At 49.0% G+C, this 21,196-nt stretch overlaps 1 protein-coding gene and 1 long non-coding RNA gene across 2 annotated transcripts in view; one reads left to right on the plus strand and one right to left on the minus strand.

Annotated features, from left to right (window-relative positions):
- The window catches only part of CACNA1E (calcium voltage-gated channel subunit alpha1 E), a 387,287-nt gene that overhangs the window by 125,743 nt on the left and 240,348 nt on the right, over nt 1-21,196 (minus strand). Inside the window, exon 9 of the mRNA XM_059673180.1 lies at nt 1,261-1,364. Within this exon, the coding sequence (XP_059529163.1) occupies nt 1,261-1,364 (104 nt within the window). The remainder of the gene's footprint in view (nt 1-1,260; nt 1,365-21,196) is intronic.
- LOC132220592 (uncharacterized) lies at nt 8,378-9,341 on the plus strand. The gene is made up of 3 exons (XR_009449818.1): nt 8,378-8,461; nt 8,993-9,198; nt 9,285-9,341. It is a non-coding gene; the product is annotated as an uncharacterized LOC132220592 (long non-coding RNA).

Raw genomic sequence — 21,196 nt, forward strand, 5'->3', positions numbered from 1 at the left:
AGAAAAGTGTAAGACCCTCTAAAATCTACTGTGGTGTTTTCCTTCCTATCTTATACCTTTCATTTCCCCAAGTGAGATTTCCACTCTAAGTTTGGTTGCATTACAGTCTCTTCACTTTCCATGACAAGTCCCCTTTCTTCATCTTCCATTATGGTATGGTGCTCCCATTCCTGGAATTTTTATGCCCATATTTTCTATCTTATCTTATTACATATGCAAGCACAGAATCAGCCCAAACAGGTCCTGTCTTGTTTCTAGCAAGACCCAGAACCAAAGTTTAAACCTTGGATATACCACTTCGAGAAACACTTGTAAGGCCTTAACTGCTCCCCACCAAGCAATCAAAGGACCAGAACCTGACTGAACCGACCACCAGAACACTTGCTGAAGAGAAGGGTCCGCTGTCCAGGAATTTCTGGTGCTGAAATTCCTTAAATCTTGCTCCAAACCTCCAACTGGGGAGACAGACTTGAGCCCTTGTCTCCTGTTTCCTTCCCGGCCAATCTTGTAATAATACCTTTTACTTTTCTCAAAAGCTGGTGTCATAGCATTGGCTTCTATGAACATCAGGCAGCAAGCCCTTGCTTGGTAATGCATTTTACATTCCAAACAAAATCCTGACACTTCACAAAACCGTCTCTGATAACATCAGACGATACAGATTTGTCCCTTCCCCCAAACAAATGACCTGCACCTTATACTAGTCGGTAAAAGAACTCCCACTCACTAATATTTCAAGTATATGTGTTGCCCTCTCCCCAAAACATAAGGTCCTTAAAGGTAGGAACCAGGCCCCATACTTCACATGCTCCTTACAATGCTTCCCACGGCCGTAGACTCTGAGTGCTGGACAAGTGATGTGCACTAATCCAAGCCTCACATATGCTCTGATGTCCAATACATGATAAAGAATCTTTTGAGGGTAGAGCCTGTATCTTATTCAACTTTATATCCCTAACAACCAGCAAGAGTTTGACACAGACTGCTGAGTGACTAAATGAAAGGATGGATGGATAAATGAACTCTCAGTAGGTACTGTCTTCAATGTCGTACCTGATCTAAGGATTTTCTTACTTCCTAAGAATAATAAAGATGACTAGAAAGATAATTCACTACTGCATTCCCAACATGGGGAACACCACGCAGCACATAGGGGCTGCTCCGTAAATGTCTTCTAAATGAAGCTTCAATGAATGCATCTGCCCTGAGTCAGGAGCATCAGTTTACGGTTAAAGAGGTTAAAAGGAACATGTGGCTTACCCGGAAAGCACTCCCAGGACTAGGTTGAGAACAAAGAAGGATCCAATGATGATGAGGGGGATGAAGTACAGCCAATTCCAGGTGGCTCCTAAGGCATCATTGGTCTGAAAGAAAGAAACATGGTTCCTTAATAATTCATCCAAACCATGTGCCCGCAGAAGGCCTCTGTGCTTGCAGCTTCCCACATAGGATAATGTAATAAGCACAGCGCAATGGAGTTAGGCACTGCCTCGCTCCACTCCCAATCTGGCGTAACTGTGGGTTAACTCACTCTCCCATATGCGTAGAGGAGGACATTGCATCAGCCTCATGTCACATCCTGAGTTGCAATAGTCTTAACATCCTCCCTTAACAGATGAGAGAACAGAACACAGAAAGGTCAACCGCTTTTCCAAGATCATGCAAACAATCCCTGGATTTACAGTGTTGGATGCCATGGCTTCTAAGTTTCTGCTTTCTGAATTGGCCCAATTCTCAAAAAGACAGGGGCAGGCTGTGCCCATCCCTCTATTCCACAGATGCTGGCCACGGCCCTGACAGGGTTGCACTGGGAAATATGAAGGCCACCCGCATCCTGCTCAGCCCTTGACCTGACCTGACCTCTGGCTCTCTGGGCTCTGGCTTGCTTTCTTCCATCATAGTCCCTTATTACAGAGCTGGCCCAGGCCTGGCCCCAGCAAGGCTCTGGACAAAACAATGAATAAATCTAGATTTGAAGAGTGATGCCTTGCTCTCTTTTGAATGCTAATACACAGTGACATGAAAAATGCATGATATTCTAGATTTTTAAAAATTCTTTATTGTCGAAAGTATTACATGTCTCCTTTTCCCCCATTGACCTCTCCCCACCTGCCCCCACCCCCCGATATTTTAGATTCTTATACCGCAAGATAAAGGCAAGGCCCTTGAATGGTGGGGGCTGAGGGAGCGTTACGCCACACGACGTAGCCAGCAGAGGCAACTCTTGCCAGGACATCATAGTAGGAGTTTGGAGCATTTTGAAAAAGCCCTCTCTAACACTTGAGCCTCTCAACTAAGCTTCGCCTTGACTCTCCCTCCCCACGATATCCACCCCAAATCTTTTCAATAGTCTTCCTTCAATTGCATTTTACATAGGCAGGGCTTTGAAATTCCCTCCAAAACATTAATACCTGATTGAAACTCAATTTCTGGAAAGATATTTTATCCCAATTCACTGGAGAAAAAGGCATCCAAGTCAACTGCCCTGCCTCAAACTCACATGCTCAATTAGCGAAATGAAGCTGTGAGCTTGGTATTCCTATGGCAAAGTGTTTCTCGTCTCTGTGACTTACATTCCACTGAACTTAGCAAATGTATGTTGATTCCTTGAACTCATGCTTCCTGTGGACTTCTATGACATTCTACCTTGCTTTCCCCCAAGTTATCTCATTTTATTTCTGCCTCCCATTCAAGTATGTCAGTCCACAGACTACAGCCTCCCACTGGTTATTATGGCAGCCATCGCCGTACAGTAAATTTTCCCATTAAAAAGAGCTTTTGAGGCAACCTCTTTCACCGAACTTGTACCTTTTGTTTTGCCCCTGCACTGTTTAGAGAGAGAAGAAGGGAGAGAGACAGAAAGATAGAAACATTGATAAGAAACATCAATTGGCTGCCTCCTGCATGCCCATTAGGGATGGAGCCCACAACCCAGACATGGAACCCTGACTGGGAATCAAACAGGTGACCTCTTGGTTCATGGGTCGATGCTCAACTACTGAGCCACACCGGCGGAGAAAACCAACAGGTTTCATTCACTCTATGGCTTAGCCAGTACCCCTCAGCGTTCTTTGTTTTCAAGGACTGAGTCTGCTCCCAGCACCCAGATCAGAGTTCAGTTGCCAATAAACATTAGTTGGTGTCAGCGATGGCGACGATGACATTGTGACCTTTAAGGTGTCTTTGGGCCCAGGAGTGAATGAGCTACAGTGTGAAGAGAGCTAAAGCAATTTCAGTTGGGTGACTATTTGCCGGAGATGCTGTAGAGCAAGCATGTCAAACTTGCAGCCCGTGGGCCGCATACCTTGTTTATTTGGCCCGTGTTAGCCTTTGAGTTTGACATGCTTGCTGCAGAGTGTTCCCCAAATTGTGTGGTTGTTGCCTCAAGTCGGTAGGCTATTCATGTGTTCTGTGAAAAACGGGCTTCTATAACCAAAGAAACTTGGGAAACACAGCAAATTATATTCCCAGCCTGTGAGAAGACCCACACAAAAGAAAAGGAGCATTGACTTAGTTTATTCCATCATTTTATATACTTCCTGGATTATAAAACCCCCTTTCTCAAGGAAAATCCATAAACCTATCAGGAAGTAGAGCCTGTGAAATGCAGGGATAAAAGGACTCCCCTCACTGCCCCAGAGTCTGGAACCTGCTTCCTAATTCTTCTAGAAAATACCAATGATGAACAGTGAGTTTTTATTCAGTGTTTTGTGAGAATGTTTTGGTTTTGCTATAACATATACTAAGGCAACAGCCTTAACTGTCTGCTCATTTCTGTACCTGGCACCTAACAAAGTGTTTGGCACATATAGTTGCTCAATTAATCAATAAACAACCATGATTTGAATAAGATGATTCTCATGTTTGAAATATACCCCCAAAAAATCATTCTGATATCCCCCTCTCTCCATCTGTGCAGCTCTGTCTGAATTGCTTAAAAAAGGAAAAAAGTCATCCACTATGGCACTGGGGCCTGTTGCATGAACAAGAGAGGAGGAGGGGGAGTTGGGGAGAAAAAGGAAATCTGGGGGGAGCCCAGCACCAGCCAGCAGCATGACACCGGGGAGGGTGTTAGAGATGACTGACAGCTTAAAAGGTTCTTCTGGAGAAAACAGCTCGACAGCCCAGAGATTACTCACAAACCTTTCTAACAGACTTGCCACCCCCTCTGAACACCTTTCTCCTCTCCCTCCCATCCTTCCTCCCCAGGTGGCCTCACCCTCACATCACCTTGCCTGTCAATGGATCAATGACACACCCAGCCCCTGTGCTCCAAGTCACATGCCTCAGCAGGAGGGGGCAGGCAGAGGACTTCACACTTCCCTCCTCCAAACAGGCAAGGTTCTTTCTGATGCTAATTAGAGCTTCAATCTCCTTCTGATTCATCATTATTAAAACAACCATAAAGTTGTCCAGTGTAGGAGAGATGACTACTAAAGTGTCTTCTGAGATTCAACAAGAAGACGAAACCCACAATTCCCAAGGCAGCAAGTGCCCCGGGACCACGCGAGGTCGAGTCAGGGCCACCAAGCAGAAAACGCTGACAGCTGTGCCTGTTCTCTCTGGGGCCTGTATGTCTGTACCCCAAAGAGGGTGGGAGCATTTCTCCCTCTCCTTCCTGCTCCGCGGTGCCCCCTGCCGCCGCCCTCTGCCTCTGTGACTCTGACACGTGGCTGGTGTGCAGGATCATCACACTTTACTTTCCCTCAGGACTCACTCTTCCTTCAGAAACGGGGGGCAGCCGTGCTCAGGTCTCTGACTGAGCAAGATCCTGGGGAAGGAGACCCACAGCTTTCCAAACGCATCCCGCAGGACTCTGGCCCCAGAGTGTCTCGCAGAGAACCTTTCCCAGATCTCTACTGTGGAGCGCCGAAGCGTAAACCAGGCCCCTCCCTGCAAAGAAAGCTACACAGAGGGCCAGCCTCCTCCTTCCCGCCATCACGGGGCCCCTGCTGAGTGCCAGGCATCACAGAGGCAGGCTACGTGCTATGCTTTGTGAGCAACGTCCTCTTCATCTAAGATGCTGTGTCCCCTCCCACCTAGCCCAGCGCACCCCTAGACTGGCAGGCCGGCTGTTTCCCGCCTTCTCACCTGCCAAGTCCCTGACTGACACACGTGCACACGTGCACACGACGGGGTGGTGAGACAGAAGGCAGTTGTGGGTGGCAGCCCACCTGCACAGGAGTGCTCAACGGGGTCCAGTCCTGACACAGAGGGAATGCGCTCCTCTGGGAAGCTGCCTGGTTGGGGGTGGTGAGCACACCCACTCCCTGCGTACACAGGTGCACACGGCAATTATCACATTAATCTCAGGGGGGCTGGGGAAGCTGGAGGAAGGTGGGGGAGCAGGGTGGAAGAGGAACTGAGGGATGGCGACAGCAACAGGAAGGGGTCCCTGGTTCTCCGGCCTGAGGCTGCATGGGCAGGGCTGGGCTCCGCCCATGGAGACAGGGCTCTAGGAAGGTCCCACAGGGCTCTGCGGAGAACGGAAAACGTGAACTCGCCTCTCAGAGCAGCTTTGGCCTGAGGCTAAGTTGGGACTGAAATTAGGATACTGACTCCAGGGTCCCTTTTAAAAAAAAAATGAAGGGTTTCTGGGGTACACCTGCTCCCCAGACTGAAGGCAGCACCTGCTGGCAAGCCCTGGACTGAGTGACAGCAGGTTGCTCAGCCTGGGCTGGAGAACTCTTCGTTGTGGGGTCTGTCCTGTGGGTGCATTAGCAGCATCCCTGGCCTCTACCAGGTAGGAGCCAGTCGCTCGCCCACCCCCTGTTGTGACAACCGAAAGCATCTCCAGAATCTCCAGTGTCCTGGGGCTGGGAGGGGTGGGGGCAGAAACTGGCCTCTGGGCTCCACCTCAAAAGAGAGATCTCTGGGTTTCCCAACCAACTCAGGTCCAGGGATGGCTGCCATGAGGCCAGGCCATCCATCTCAGCAAACGCAACTGTGCAAGGCCTCTGCCAACCACCCCAGAGAGAAAACTCAGAGAGGGCAAGGGAGGCGGGGGAGGCACAGAGGCTGAAGATAGATTCAACTGCCGGACACCTTCCCTAAGGGCAACACACCTGGGCACTTGCTTCCCTGTGGCCCCCACATCATTCCAGCACCCAGTGCGACAGCTCCTTCCCCACCCAAGGGACGTGGAGTCCGTGGCTCAGAGCGGAATGCCGCTTTGTGCTCAACAAATCTGTGGACCACCCAGTGTGTGGCAGACACTTTTCCAGGCGTTAGAGATAAATGAAGGTCATGGCCGGTGTAAAACAGTATAGCGGACGGATCCACATTAAGGAGATGAGCACACAAGTATTTGCATAACTGAACTGGTGAGTGTGCTGATGTGCAGCTGTGTCTGATCACACCCGGGTGCTCAGGAAAGGATTTGTGAAACTTTTGGAGAAAGGAATCACATGAGACTCCAAGAAACTACCTTCACTGAGACAGCAGAGGCCAGAAATGGAGAGAACAGGCTCATATGGAGGTGAAAGTGGAGGGAAAGGTTAAGTGTAAGAAGTGTCAAGAGGTGGGGGACATAAAAGAACAAAAAGGAGGGGAGGGCTTCTGGAATGAACCCCACCAGACCCATGTGGATGTTCTACTGAACCATATGCCCAGGGCTGCCCTCAAGCCCCTTCCTAGGTACCATCTACCCTCAGCAAATGGGACAGCGTCCTGACTTAGGTCACCCTGATCAGGAAATCTCGCCTGTACATCTATCTCCCTGCGTACACCGAGTCATCCACGTTCCCTCTTTGCTCAGGACTCCCATTCAGAATAGCCCTTTCCCTCCTCCCTCCTGCACCTTCCCTGTCCAGCACTCACCTGCTGTGGCAGATTCTGGGCTGTACCCGCTCAGGTCCCCTTTACCAGTAGGTGCGCCCATCCCCTAGCAGTTATGTGTGAGAGCTGCTAAGGGCTCACCTGCACATGATCAGAAGCCTGTCTCTGCCTCACCTGTGAGTTTATACCAGCCTATGGGGTGGGGGTGGGGGGGACCTGTCCCCAATAACTAACCGATGCGGGGCTACTAATGGCCCAGCCCCTTTGCCTCTGAGTGGGACAACCTCTGGGGTGTAATCCACACTCCGGAGCTACCAGTGGGATCAGGTTGGAGGTTACAACCACTGAAACTAAACTTCGCCTCGTATCCTTACCAGTCCCTTCTTAATTTTTCAATAAATCGTTTTCAGAGAATCTCTGCCCCTGAATCAATGTATAATAAACCTGACTGAAGGCATGACATCCCTGTCTCATCAGGGTTTTGAACAACCTTCGAAGCAGCCAACACCCAGCCCCTGCGTCGCACAGTTGGATGGTGTTTCCAAGGGCGGAGCCAGGTGAACGCCTCTGACCACACCCACGTGTTAGGAAGGGGACATAACGTACAGGGTACCGTACAACATGGGGCAATTAAAGGCCCGGGAACGCCCAACCTGGCTTCCAGCACACCAGCTAGTCTAGCCATAGCCATGATCGTGGAAGGTTATGAGAACACACTATACAACCTGTCACTTGGTAGAACAGGAAACTGAGGCCCAACCAAGGAAAGTGACCTGGAGCAGACCTGGGTCACCTTCTTGAGAACGCTGGACTCTCCCTATATCGTTTAGTTCCAGGATCAGATTTGGGGCCACAACCTGGAACCACAATGAGTTAACTTCTTCAGAACTCCGGACTCTCCCTATTATCATTTAGTCCCAGGTCTCTTCAAAGCAATCCTCCCCAGACTATTACCAGCTTCTAGGGGAGAACAAAAACAAACAGGAAAGCCGACGCTAGGATGTGGCAGCCAGAAAATGAGAGCTGTCTTCCCAGCCCTCCAGCAAGAAACAGGGCGAAGGAACCGTGGAGGGAAAATAGAGTGGAACTCAGCCACCTGCTGCCACCCGGCAAGGAGCTGAACCTGCCAGTCCTGAGGCAGAGCGTTTCATCATGTCTCAGATCCCTGAGTGCGTGTAATAGACCCGCCAAGTCTCCCCACACAAACAAGCTTCACCCGGGGAGATAAGTAATCAGGAACCAGGGCCTCCACACCTTCTGCAGAAAAGCTGCTTGTTCCAAGTTCCCGGGCTTGATGGCCGGCAGCCGCCTATTCCCTGGATGTCAGTGACTGTCACTGAGGATGCACCAGTGTCTTCATCCAGATGCAAAAGCAACTCCAGGAGTAACTTCCCGTGAGACATTTAACCATCGATTATCCCATTCTCCTCCTTAGCAGTGGGGAAAGGGAGCAGAACCAGTTTGACAAAGAGGAGAGCCAGAGGAAGACGGCTCTCCACCCTCAGCCACAGGCAGCAGGCTGATGCCAATGAGACCAAGGCAGGAGCTCAGCTCAGAATGAGAGGCAAGCACTGCCCCATCCTGGTCGTGGGCGGTGATCCCACTGGTGCTGGGCATAGATGTAAGTGAAGACCTATCCACACTCCTGGCAAGATGACTCAAGAGCAAATATCACACAGAGAGGGTAGGCAGAGCCACATGGAACCAGAAAGGCCGCCATGACCGTGTCCACACAAGCCAGTGCCTCAAAACCCACAGGAGTCAGGGCCCTGCTGTGTTCAGGATCTCTTTGGTTAAATCCGAATACGTCCAAGATCATCTTTTATGAATGTTTATCCTGCTGCCTGCCTTTCTGAGTTCTGGCCCAACATGGAGAGGAGAGATCCTTTAAAGGTCTTGTACCTGCTGAAGCTGGGTTTGGGTGACAGAGACTCAATATTCTGTTCTCTCTACATTTGTGTATGTTTGAACATTTTTGGTAATAAAAGATTCAAGAATTTCCCCCAAAGAATAGTTTGTTTATATAGTTCAGGATCTTGTATGAATTTTAAGAGGAAAATCCTTTTTTAGTCAAAATAGTAAAAGATGTTAACAGTGATAATCATGGGGGGGGGGCGGGGGGGATTGAAATAAGTGATTAAAATTTTTTATACTTTTCTGTATTTTGCAACGTTTCTGCAGTAACTGTTTTTTGTTCATTTGTTTTTATGGTCAGAGGCAACAAAACAAAATGCTAGAAAAAAAAAATCAAAGACCAAGTCCTCCTGCCCTTCAACTGCAGCCCAGGATGCTGAGGAGGCAGCAATTCCTGGGGCCACTGGGAAGCCAGGACAATTGACCTACAGCGAACCATCCAGGCCGGGAGGCTGCCTTGCTTTGGGGAATGGCAAGTGTGGTGCTCTGACACCACCACAAATGCAGGTTGGCCAGAGTAGATGACTTAAAGAGGAAATTAAAGAGGATGCATCCTCTGATGCTTGGCTAAAACGCCCTTCGCCCGTTCACAGGACTTGCTGATGAGAGACTTGTCCTCTTTCAAGAAAGTCAGTCACCAGAAGAGCGCAAAGAATTACAGGTGAGAGACCCTTCCTTTGAGATCCAGGGACAAAGGGTACATGAGGCTGACAGACCCTCTACACTAGGAGAGCTTTGTGTAGGGTTTGTTGTATTCTAGAAAAACTGCTTATGATGCTAGGGCAACAAGTCTTCAACCAGTCCCTAACTGGTTCTCCACTCTATGCCATGGTCCTCACAGACCAATCCTAGTTACCATCATCTACTGCTTTTCCATTGGTCCCTGCCCTTTCCAGTGAACCAGTCACTATTTTCCATTCAGTCTAATATGACTATTCTAACCTTCCTCATCTTGCAGATTATAGAGCCAGAAGAAATCACAGTATCTTGCACAAAACCTTCATTTTACAGATGAAGAACTGAGGATGAAAAGCTAAGCAATTGTGGAAAGGTACTCTACTAGTTGACTTCAGAAACAGAACTAGCATGCAGGACTCCTGGCCTCCAGGCCACTCTGCACAGGCCCTCTATTCTGCACCACTATTCCACACTTAGTTTGAGTACTAAATTGTATATAATTAGTCTAGCCTCGTGATCTCATTGGGAAGCTACCTCAAGTTGGAGACCTTTTTAATGAAGTCTCTCACTTCTTCTAAAGGTTCAGAGCATGGAGCTCAGACCTGTGAACACTGCCATCTGATTTAAGGAAGAAAGGAGGAAGGCTAGAAGGGTCATGGGCCATTTCCTGGGTTGTACCTCCACCTGGACTTGAAGTAGGAGGAGGGTTCAGATTGCCCAATCAAGAGAGGAAGAGAGTCCAAGGAGAGGGAAGGGGGTGAATGATGAGACCACAGAGATTTGCTGTCAACAGAGGTAAGTAAGGCAAGACAAGGAGGAGCACCACCTGAATACTGGCCTAAATGTCTGTCTGGACTTGTTCACTCTCCATGAGCTCTTCCTTCTTTCCTGTGTATCCCCCTCCCTTTGCCAAACCGTGAGCTGTCTCCTCCTGGAAAACAATGCTCAAATCTATAAGGCTTCCCCTAAGCACAGCACTCCATTCCACTCAGAACTCCCTGGCACTCAGACTCACCTCGCCGTAGCATACACATTCATTCAAAACTTTGAGTGTATATTCTACACAAGATGAATAAGAAAGGGAAGCAATCCTCAAGGGCCTTGGCATCCGTAAGACGACAAAATTATGAGTATAAATACCCATAATAGAAAACGGAACGTTAAGTGCTGCACTTGAGTTTTTGTTTATGCTTATTTATACCCCTTCTTTATAGGTCTTCTGTCTCTCACATATTGGTCTTACCTTCCCATTAGAGGTGAATGTTTCTCAAAGACAGAATTGCATATTTTATTTCTGTTCACTCTACTAATGCCTGGAGGAGCTCCAGGCCAGTTAGCTTCATTTATTTTGTGGCCACAAGAAGCACACTTATTCCTTAGAATGGCTTGAAAGCAAGAAACCATGGCATGTAAGATTCTGTATCTTCAGAATCCAAGACAGATCTCTGGAAAGCATGTCCAGTAAATTTGCATCGGTATTGATGGTGATAATGAAATGCCTGGTCCTACATGCCTATTTATCACCCGACTGCCTGAAAGTACAGTGGGGGAGGCTCTCTACTGGTCCTGCTGGATCAGTTTCTCAAAGCACGCTGGGCTCCAGGTGTGTATGAGATACCGTTCCACTCACCCGTGACGGCCACTGGCTGAGCCTGGCACAACCAGAGTCCCCAGGCTGCTCACCTCCATGTGTGAGCAGTCCTGTCCATTTACCCTAGTGTTATACAAATGTTATTTTCTATGTGTGCCATGATATGAAAAAGAATGGGAATCACTGTGCCAGATGACCATCTGTCAGGGACACCGAGGAGGGAATTCCTCACTTGGGTAGGTGCCTACATCAGACAACAGATGTGGGGTGCCTTCCCACTCAGACCCACATTCTTCACTGCTTCTCTCAGGACTCTGATGCTCAGATTCTGATTCGATCACTTCCCTAAACCCTCCTCTTCACTTGTATCACTTGATTTCTCCTGTCTTGTTCACTCTGCTTAGAAATATATCTGGGTCCTTCCTCTTTCCCCTAAGGTACACAATGTTCATTCTGACTGAGCATTCCCATCGGTTTGGGAGTATAATGAGGTTGAAATAGAATAGAGATAATAAAATAGTGATCACTGTTTCTCCCTTCTGGGCACCATGGAAAGAATCCCTTTCAGGTTTTATCATTCTTTGCACCACTTTCTTTGCTGTGTATTCGGGTGGAAGGTACTGAGACCAATGATGGCAGGTGACTGACAAGAGGATGCCTATAAGCTGTTGGATGGCAGCTCCACCATAAACCCGATTACACCTGTTTCAGGAAGCACTAAGAGAATCTGCTGAAAACATCCTTATCTAAATATTTTCCTGTGACTTGTATCCTAAGGTTCCAGGGTATCTGAGGAGGAAAAATGATCGTGGCTTCCACTTGTTAAAGCACTTCTTAGGCTGGCCACCAAACCAGCATGAAGTCTAATCTTCACAACCAGGTGTGAGAGAGATGCAATTGTAAGTTTATGTGTTAAACGATAAAATCCAGGCTCAGAAAAGCTAGGGAAACTTGCCCAAAGTCCCACAATCAGGATAGAGTAGACCCCAAATCCAAACCACGTTTGACTTTCTCAAGACACTACCTTGTGTCGCCCCTTGTATGGTGGGTGGGGGGGATAGAAATAATGTTGTTTTAACTTGGGACATATTTGAAAACAGAGCTATGAATGCAGGTACAGTCAACCCTTGGTATCCAGGGGGGATTGGTCCCAGGACCCCTATGGATACCAAGTTCCTCCGATGCTCAAGTCCCTTCTATACAATGGCATAGTGTTTGCATATAACCTATACCCGCATATGGGCCACCGCAGGGCATGCCTACCCATAACTCCATTCCCATGGATTCAGTGTGGTGCTCGGCAGGTAGCAAATTCAAGTTTTGCTCTTTAGAACTTCCTGGGATTTATTTTTCCTCAAAGAGTTTTGATCCGAGGTCTATTGACTCTGCAGATACAAAACCCACAGATATGGAGGACTGACTGTATTTACAACAGCCGGTGGAGGAAATAGTTTCTGACCAACCTCATGCGGTAACTCTCCAGATGTCACACTATTCCCACACTTTGATGTCTATACCTTCACACAGTGGCTTCTCCTCTGCCCTGGATATCTGATAAGGTTGAAAGACTGTCACAGCAAGTTCCCTGGCCAGTAGTGCAACAGCCATTCCGTTGCCAGAGTAACCTGGTAAAGTGGGACAAGTGATTTCCACCCACCGCCGGCTTCAGTCTTCAGAGCAGGGGAAAGTTGTCCTTTCTAACCAATATATCTGCCCCTCTACCCCCTGCTTAAACCCTCCATGGCTGCCCTGCCAAGTCTCCTACCAAGGCCAAGCCCAGCCTAAACTCTCTAGCTCATCCCACAGCCTCTGCCTCTCAGTGAACCAACTCACCTGGCCACACCCCACTTGTAATTCTCTCCTATGCCACGTTCTTTCATATCTCTGTGCCTCTGCTATGTTGTCCCCACTGCTGGGAATACCTTCTCCACCTTTCCACCTGAAAAGCCTCTCTGCAGATCCTGATTAACCCTTTGCTAGGAAACCTTCCCAGAGTCAGTTACTCTCATGTACCTGTACAGGACGCTACCAGAGCGCTCGGCTCTGTGCCGGAACCACTGCTTGCTTGTGTAGCCTTGACACCCCTCAAGAACAAGGAGTAAGTTATCTGTCTATGCATCTTCCCCAGAACCCAACTTAGCTCTCTGTAGGTGCTCGCCAAGTGGTCGCTGAATGAATAAATAAGTTAGTAAGTTCAATGCATGTCTCTGATTTAAAGCAAGCAGAAGGGAGACAAGAAGGAAAAGGTGATGAGAAGGGGGATTTCTCGGAGTTAATTAAACGTCTAGAGATGTTTTCATCACCAAGAGGGCAGAGTTAGTGGATGCAAGAGGGGCCATCAGCGATTATCACGTAGTGAGCCCTTCCCAGGTGTATGTTGCCACAGAGGACTTCATCCTCTCATCCTCTCCGGAAGAAGAGAGGCTCTATCTCTCTTATCTCTGATGAGCTCAGGAAAGGATGGTACATTCTGCCGCCGCACCCAGCTACAGTTTTGTCTGTGAGGCTGGGTCCCAGGCAGGCAGACTCTACACTCAACACGAAGGTGGATGCTGTAGGACCCCAGACAAAGACTAAGAGAGCACTCCCTGGTCTCGGAATAAAAACAGAGAACCACATCTGTCAGGAAAGGGGGTGGTATCTAAGGGGGAGAGGACAGTCCTTTCGGGTGGGGGGAGCAGAAAGCACTGCTTTTCTGCGTGGTGGGCACTGCTAGGAAACACCCAGGTAGTGCTGACTGCATCAGCCAGATGGCATTTGGGAAGAAAGGCGATGGGAGAAAAGGTACCTCTCAAGGAAGGTGACGCTGATTCTCTCAATGCCAAAGGTAAGCTTGAAACTCTAGGTCCCGGCCTGAGGTTCTACCCTCGTAAGCTCTGTGGGGTAGAGACTTCTCTCAGCTAGGAATGCTTTTAAGACCCAGTCCTCACTCATGCCCTCACCCCCCTGAGTGGGGGTGGATGGGGGGAGGGGGGGAATTACAAGTGGGGTGTGGCCGGGTGAGTTGGTTCACTAAGAGGCAGAGGCTGTGGGATGAGCTGAGAGTTTAGGCTGGGGTTGGCCTTGGTAGGAGACTTGGCAGGGCAACCACTGGAGGGTTTAAGCAGGGGGGAGAGGGGCAGATATATTGGTTAGAAGGTTGGTTACATAAGGACACATATTTAATACCTTAATCAATAAAGAAATTGAAAAAAGACTCAGTCCTGAAAATCCCCCCATCCTCTCCAAAATAATAATAATAATAATAATAATAATAATAATAATCATGCATGCATTGTCAAAATCCCAGCCATTCAAAGCTTTAATGACACCCCTTCCGGATGAACGCACTCCCTGGTTGCCCAGCAAGGGATGCTCCCTCTGACTGGTGCCCCAGGGGTGTTTCAGGCTTGTCCTGAGGTCCCTAATCCCCACGTTCAGCCCCAGCCCCAAACCATTCTCTGGGTTAAATCCTGACACTCTATTTAGTTTGTAGAGTATACACTTTTCTAGGCCAACTCTCTGATATTCAGCACGAGGTCACAACCTATCGATAGTAAGAGTCAACATTTTTTGGAGCAATCCACATATACATTTTGCCTACATTAGCATGTTTAAGCTTAAGAATCCTTTGAAGCAGCTACTAGTACTACAGCATTTTTCTCTGCGGAGGGAACAGAGGCCCAGAGCGACTAAAGAACCTGCCTGAGGTTTGCACAGACAGTAAGGGGCAGGGCAAGCACTACAGACAGCAGTCTGACCCCCGTGCTCTTAGTCAACATACTCTGTACTTGGTACAGTAACTGAAATATAAGAAATGCTCCATGAACATTAGGTGTTACTATTATTTCATTAGGTTAATAAGCTCAGTTCCCCTTACTTCACCCTAAAAAGGTGGGGGTGTGAATACTTCATTATTATTTATATTCATCTTATCTAAATATTTCACATGCCTAGTGCTAGGAGACTGTGCTCACTCCTAAACTTCTTTTATTATTTTCAGGCCACTGTAATACTCAGCCTACCACACAGTAATTATTTACTGGTCTGTCCCCTGTACTAATTTGTGATCTCTTGGAGGGCAGGGCTTTGTGTTTCTTTGAGTAGCAAGTACCTGCCACGTGCTCTGAACGGGTGCTCAATAAACACTGTCGTATAAATGGACAAATGAGCTAATCAGATCATGTAGAATCAAAACATAAAGGAATACTTCAGCCATCACTGGTTCAGATTGGGCAAACATTGTCTAGAACAGTGGTTCTTAAGGAGCAGCCCTTGGCTTTGCAACATCAGCACCATTTGGGAAACAGGGTCTTGGATCCCAACGTCGACCTTCAGATCAGAACCCTAGGGATGAAGGTCGGCACTCGGCAGTCTGTGTTTTAACAAGCCCTTCAGGTGATGCCTGCTAAAACCTGAGGACTACTGGTCTAGGGAAAAACAAGAAGTCGCCATAGGTAGCCGCAGTTGCTGTGCTGCTGTATCCAGAAAAGAGAGAGAGATCTGAGGAAGGAGAAAGCCTGAGGTTGAGTGGGGAGGAGGAAGGATGACAGAAGGATGTGGGGAGAGATGGAGAGGGAGGAGAAGGGAGTGGGTGAGATTGATTCACCCTGAAATCTCCTGGGAGTGAAATGGGTTCAGGATCTCAGCTGGGTGCTGCCATAGCAACAGGTTCAGCCCTCCTCCCACCCCTCCCCAAGATGACCAGGCATCAGACACGCCCACGCTGAGCCTGGCCCTGCAGAAGGATTTAAGCTTCAGTGCGCTGGAAAAACACAGTGAGGGGAAAGTTTTAGGAAGAAGCTGGGCTCCTGGAAAGGCGGCTTCTGCAGCAGGGCAGATGGGAGTTATTAGTTTCTACAGTGAGGGGGGGCGGGCAGTGGGGACCTTTATTCTGCCAATGGTCATCTGGATATTTATAACATCATTCGTGGGCCATACAAAATCACCAATTTAAAAATTAGCCTGCTATGTTTGTTCAAACATTTAATTAACTCACCCTAATGCCTTGGCAGGGCCAGGCCAAGCGATTTCTCAGGCCTGATATGGCCCGCGGGCCGAGGTTCCCCACCCTGCCCTACAGACACACAGCAGTTCCTCGGCACCCAGCTCACACCGATCACAATAGTGCTGGGACGGCTCCGCGGGCCCTGCAGGACTTACTGGGAGATGGATGAGTGGCTTAAGAGGAAAGGGGGCCTGGCTGGTATAGTTCAGTGGTTGAGCATCAACCAACCTGTGAGCCTGGAGGTCACTGTTGGATTCCTGGCCAGGGCACATGCCTGGGTTGTGGACTCGATCCCCATAGGGGCATGCAGGAGGCAGCCGATCAATGATTCTCTCTCATCATTGATGTTTCTATCTCTCCCTCTCCCTTCCTCTCTGAACTCAATAAAAATATATTTTAAAAAAAGAAAAGAAGAGGAAAGGGGAACAGCCCACCGAGCTGCAGGGTTAGAAAGCACCATCAAGCTCAGAGCCAGGGAAGGACTGATTACTCCAGAAGCCAGAAGGGGCTACCAAGCGGGGACGGAGAATTAGAGCAGAACTCAGAGGAAGATTCAAGGCCAGAGACTCTGGTGGGAGAGGGGAGGGATACTGCGGAGCTGGCGGCTCACAGTATTGTCTCAGGCCTGTGCGGGGATGGCTGGAGCATCAGGGCACCCACAAGGCCAGCACATGTAATTGGCTTCTTCCCTAATAAAGGCAGGATGCGGGCTGCAGAAGGACGCCGAGATAAGCAAAACGCACAATGCTCCACACAGTCTATGGAAATAACTTAGTAAAAGCCAGTTTACAGCCAATTAGGCATTAAAAGTAAGATATAACTGCTGTTGCTATGTTTGTTTCCAAGAAGAACTGTGTTATGATTAGACTAACAGGCCAGTGTTGGAATTCTCAGCAAACCGCCTGGAAGACTTCATCTCGCTTTCTCTCTCTCTGCATGAGAGAAGAAAGCAAATGAGGGAATGTGGGATCAATAAGCCACCTCTATGTCCAGGGGATCTGCCCTCAGAAAATCCTGTGCAGCTTTGGACACCTTTTTGGGGTGCAGGGGAGGGTGTAGTGAGGGAGAATGCACTGAGATTTCTCCTATCTGATTTCTTTTCGTCCTCATAATGAGCCAATGAAGATGTCATTATCGCCCCCATTTAATGGATGAGGAAACCGAGCTCACAGATGCTAAGCTGCATGCAAGTACTAGTCAAACAGAGCAAGGGTTCGAACCCACATCGCCTGACTTCGAAGACCTTTACCCACAACCAGGGACACGATTCTGTTCAAGGTCAGGAGCAGGGTGGGAAGTGGTGGTCCACAAATCAGCAGAGGGCTGAGACTCCTATTCCAGCCAGAACTGGGTGGCTCTCACTGGAGACAGTAGAGTCCAACGGGAAAACCCTGGCCTTGCCTCTTATTAGTTCTGTGATTTTGGACAAGTCACTTCACTTCTCCGTGCCTCACTTTCTCAATCTGTATAATGGGAATGATAACCCCTGTCAGGGAGCAGCACTGTGAAGATTAAGTGAAAAGTGTAGACTGAGACTTAACCACCCACCCCACCCCTCTGCCCACCATGTATTAGCTGTGCAATCTTAGGTAAGTTACTTAGCTTTCCTGCCCTTCAATGGCCTCACCTCTAAAATGTCTGGCTTAGAAATAAGCAGCCAAGGTATGGCTGGCAGAAAGCACCGGATGAGGGGATGCCATGTGCTGTAGCCAGGTCCTCCTCGCAGGGAGACACTCCCATCCCCTGCTGCTGGGAACAGGTGCCTCTGGCAGCTCCCAGCCTCACCCCTCACTGGGAATTGCTCTTGAACCTATGAGGGGGCACCTTGCTCTGCTAGGGTGGGTCAGCCTTTCCTCTGCCCACCTCTGGCTTCCTCACTTCCACAGCGGAAACTAGAAATAGAAAGCCCACCCCAATACACATCCTGCATGCAAGGCTCCAGCGCAGAACTGACTTCCAGGGACTCCAATCTAAGAGGACAGGCACCCCTCGTTTCATTATAGTCTGATTTATTGAGACTCCCAGGTGTTGTTTTTTACAAATGGAAGGTAAGACCCTCCGCCAGCAAAAAGTTTCCAGTATTTATTGCGATGCTCGCTTTATCCTTACGGTCTGGATCCGAACCTACAATATCTCCGAGGTCTGCCTGAGTCCGCCTCTCAAGAGCTCTCATAAAGAGTAATTAACAGCAACCACTACAGCCTACACACTCAAAAGACTGACATTGTCTACGCAAGTCCTGGGAGTGTTACCAAATTGTTGGCTGGACTGGACATCCTTTGAGGAGAGAGACTGTCTGGAATAACCTCACTTCCACCAAGCGCCCTCTGGACAGCAGATCCTTTAGAAATGAATTTGACGTGTGCAGCTCTATTTCCACTCAGCCCAGAATCAAGTCAGTCTGCACCTGCACCGGTCCACGGGGTACGGATTTCATTTCCGCAATGTTGACACACGTGGCTCATAACCGGGGCACACGACCTCCACAGCAAGAAACTTTATAAATGAAATCCCTCCGATGGAATAACTTTGAAAAAAGTGGGCCATACAAATCAAACCAGGGAAGCAGGTTATATGGGCTGTTGTTATTCTTAGTTCTTTAAAAAATTAAATATTAAAGCTCACATCTGTAAAGACAGGTGTTGCTGACCTGATCCTCCGGCATCCCCTGAGGGAGGCATACGCTCCTTGGGGGACAGCTGATCCCAGCAGAATCCTCCCTCCACCTACCTCCTCCATGGTGACACAGAAAGCCAGTGGTGGTGCCTGGAGTAGAAGCAGGCTCCTATTCCTGAACCTGTACTCTTGGGTTATGCTATACCCTCCGTAGCTGGCTCCTCTGGAGGTGCCAGGGAACGTGCAATCATGTTGCTCTTTTCATGTCACAAAGCAGGTTAGCTCATCGTGGGACCCACACCAGAGTCGCCAGGCAGCCATGGCCACTCAGTGTGGAGGCCTTGTTGATAGTATGCTGAACGGCCACGGCCACTCTGAACATGGGAACCTTAATCAAATGTTCAAAGCTAAGATACCATAAACAGCTGCAAGGCCACAGTGATCTCACGGTATATTGTGCCCTTCTATAGCCAAATGATCAATGTCATTGCTGGCAACTAGCCTTCTTTGTCTAAGGAGTATAATACACGTTGTTAACCAGCCAATGGGCTAGGAGGGAAGAGGCTAGAGAGCCGAGACGGAGCTGAGCGCTGGTACTGCTAAGAGCTCACAGAGAGCTCAGATATAGCTACCACATTAACCAGCCAGGGTGCTGGGCAGGGGAGGCAGGAGAATCTGCTGAGCCAAGGAGGCTGGAGAGGCTACTAAGGTTGTACAGCTCTAAGGGAGAGCTCAGGTACTACTGCTATGCAAAGCTATAGGTCTAGAGCAGGGGTGGGCAAACTTTTGGACTCGAGGGCCACAATGGGTTCTTAAACTGGACCGGAGGGCCGGAACAAAAGCATGGATGGAGTGTTTGTGTGAACTAATATAAATTCAAAGTAAACATCATTACATAAAAGGGTATGGTCTTTTTTTTCAATAGTTTTATTCATTTCAAACGGGCCGGATCTGGCCTGCGGGCTGTAGTTTGCCCACGGCTGGTCTAGAGGCAGCTTGGAACTGCTCAGATAACAGATGTGGGTACAGAGATTAATGCTACTATGTAGGAAAGATATGTACTTATCAGCCAGTGTACAGCTCCCTGTATGGACTTTGCTGTAAAGAACTGTTCTGTCTAATGGCTTATGGCCACTGGCTTCTGCAATAAAGACTCATTCTTATACACCCACAACTTCTCATGGCTTCTCCGTCTAGGACCCGGCGTCCTAGGAGGTCCAGCCCCAGGCAGAGGGCCTCGGACCCGACACCTGTAACGAGTGAGCAGAAGATAGAGGAGGAGCTTGGACTAAGTTCCCAACAGTTAGTGTAGTGGGTAGGGTTTGAGAAGGAGCCGCCTCTGGCGTAATCGGGAAGAATTTAGAAGAATATATGAACTGAGAGCAGCTGGCAACAGAGCTCTGGCTGTCTCTAACACTCACCCTGCTGATAACCCTCATCACGCCCCGGGTTGGCTACGGGTGGAAAAAGGTCGAGAAAAGACGTCTGGTGCGGAGAATGTGTGCTGCATCAGCTCATTCGGCTCCATGTGCATCTGTTCAGCCTACAGCCCTTGGGCTACACCAGATGAGCTCTTCCCTCTGGATGCCCAGACACAGCTACTGCCATTCACATCTGCCTCCTGCACTTTGCCCCCTGACTCGGACCTCCTCAAAATTCTGCGTTCTGGTGGGGGTCTTGAAATCCGCTGAGCAGTATTCCTATCACCACAGGAAACTCAAGCTGAGCTGAGCTGATCCCCCCGGGCTTATAGAGCCAGACCTTGGGAAGGCGGCATGGACCAGGAGCCTTCCCCAGGGCCCAGCCTGGGCCACCAATCAGAAAAAGCGGTCTGAGGGTTCTCAACTCTCTCCTTTCGGCTTGCAATGAGAAGGGATAACATGGGCATTTTAACAGGTGAACTTCCCGTGTGGTGCTTGGAAGCTGAAGACCCAGCTTCTCCCTCCCCTCAGCTACTCCTGGGTTCACTTCACTCTGAGGGCTGTCGAAAGGCTTGTCCCCACTGCCCAGCCTCCTGCCACAGGCCCTGCTGTCTAGGAATACAAGGTATGGCTGGCAGAAAGCACTGGATGAGTGGATGCCATGTGCTGTAGCCAGTTCCTCAAGAACTGGCTACAAGATACAACCCAAATCCTCAAACACACCAGCTCTGCCCAAAATACTATGCTGTGGGGAGCATATTGTTAGAGGAACTCCCTGACCTCAGGTAGCCTACCATCCAGTCGGGGGGAATGGAAAGACATCACAAATAATATACCAAAACAACCAGGTACTCAGAAGAGGAAGGTCTGAGGGCCCGCCCACGTGGTCCTACAAGACTTTCTCAAAAGACAAGTCCTTCTGAGACCTGAAGTATGAGAGTCCTTTGCAGAACAAGACCATTCTCAGCTAGAGGTCTCCAGTGTCAGTCCAGACTCATTAGCACACAGCCCAGGCGGTAGGACCAAGGATAGTCACCTAATTAGCTGAGGATCACCCACCTGGCTGGCAGCTTGGCCACCGTGGGCACCATGCCCACGAAAATGCCCTATTAGGCAGTGTCAGGCCAGGTTGGTCTGTTCTTGGAGTGTAGACTTCCCAGAAACATGTTCCAGTCAGGCCTTCTGGCTACCTGAGGGCAATTCCAGAAGGTG

This window comes from Myotis daubentonii, chromosome 18, assembly GCF_963259705.1.
Source record: "Myotis daubentonii chromosome 18, mMyoDau2.1, whole genome shotgun sequence".
Classification (NCBI taxonomy): Eukaryota; Metazoa; Chordata; class Mammalia; order Chiroptera; family Vespertilionidae; genus Myotis; species Myotis daubentonii.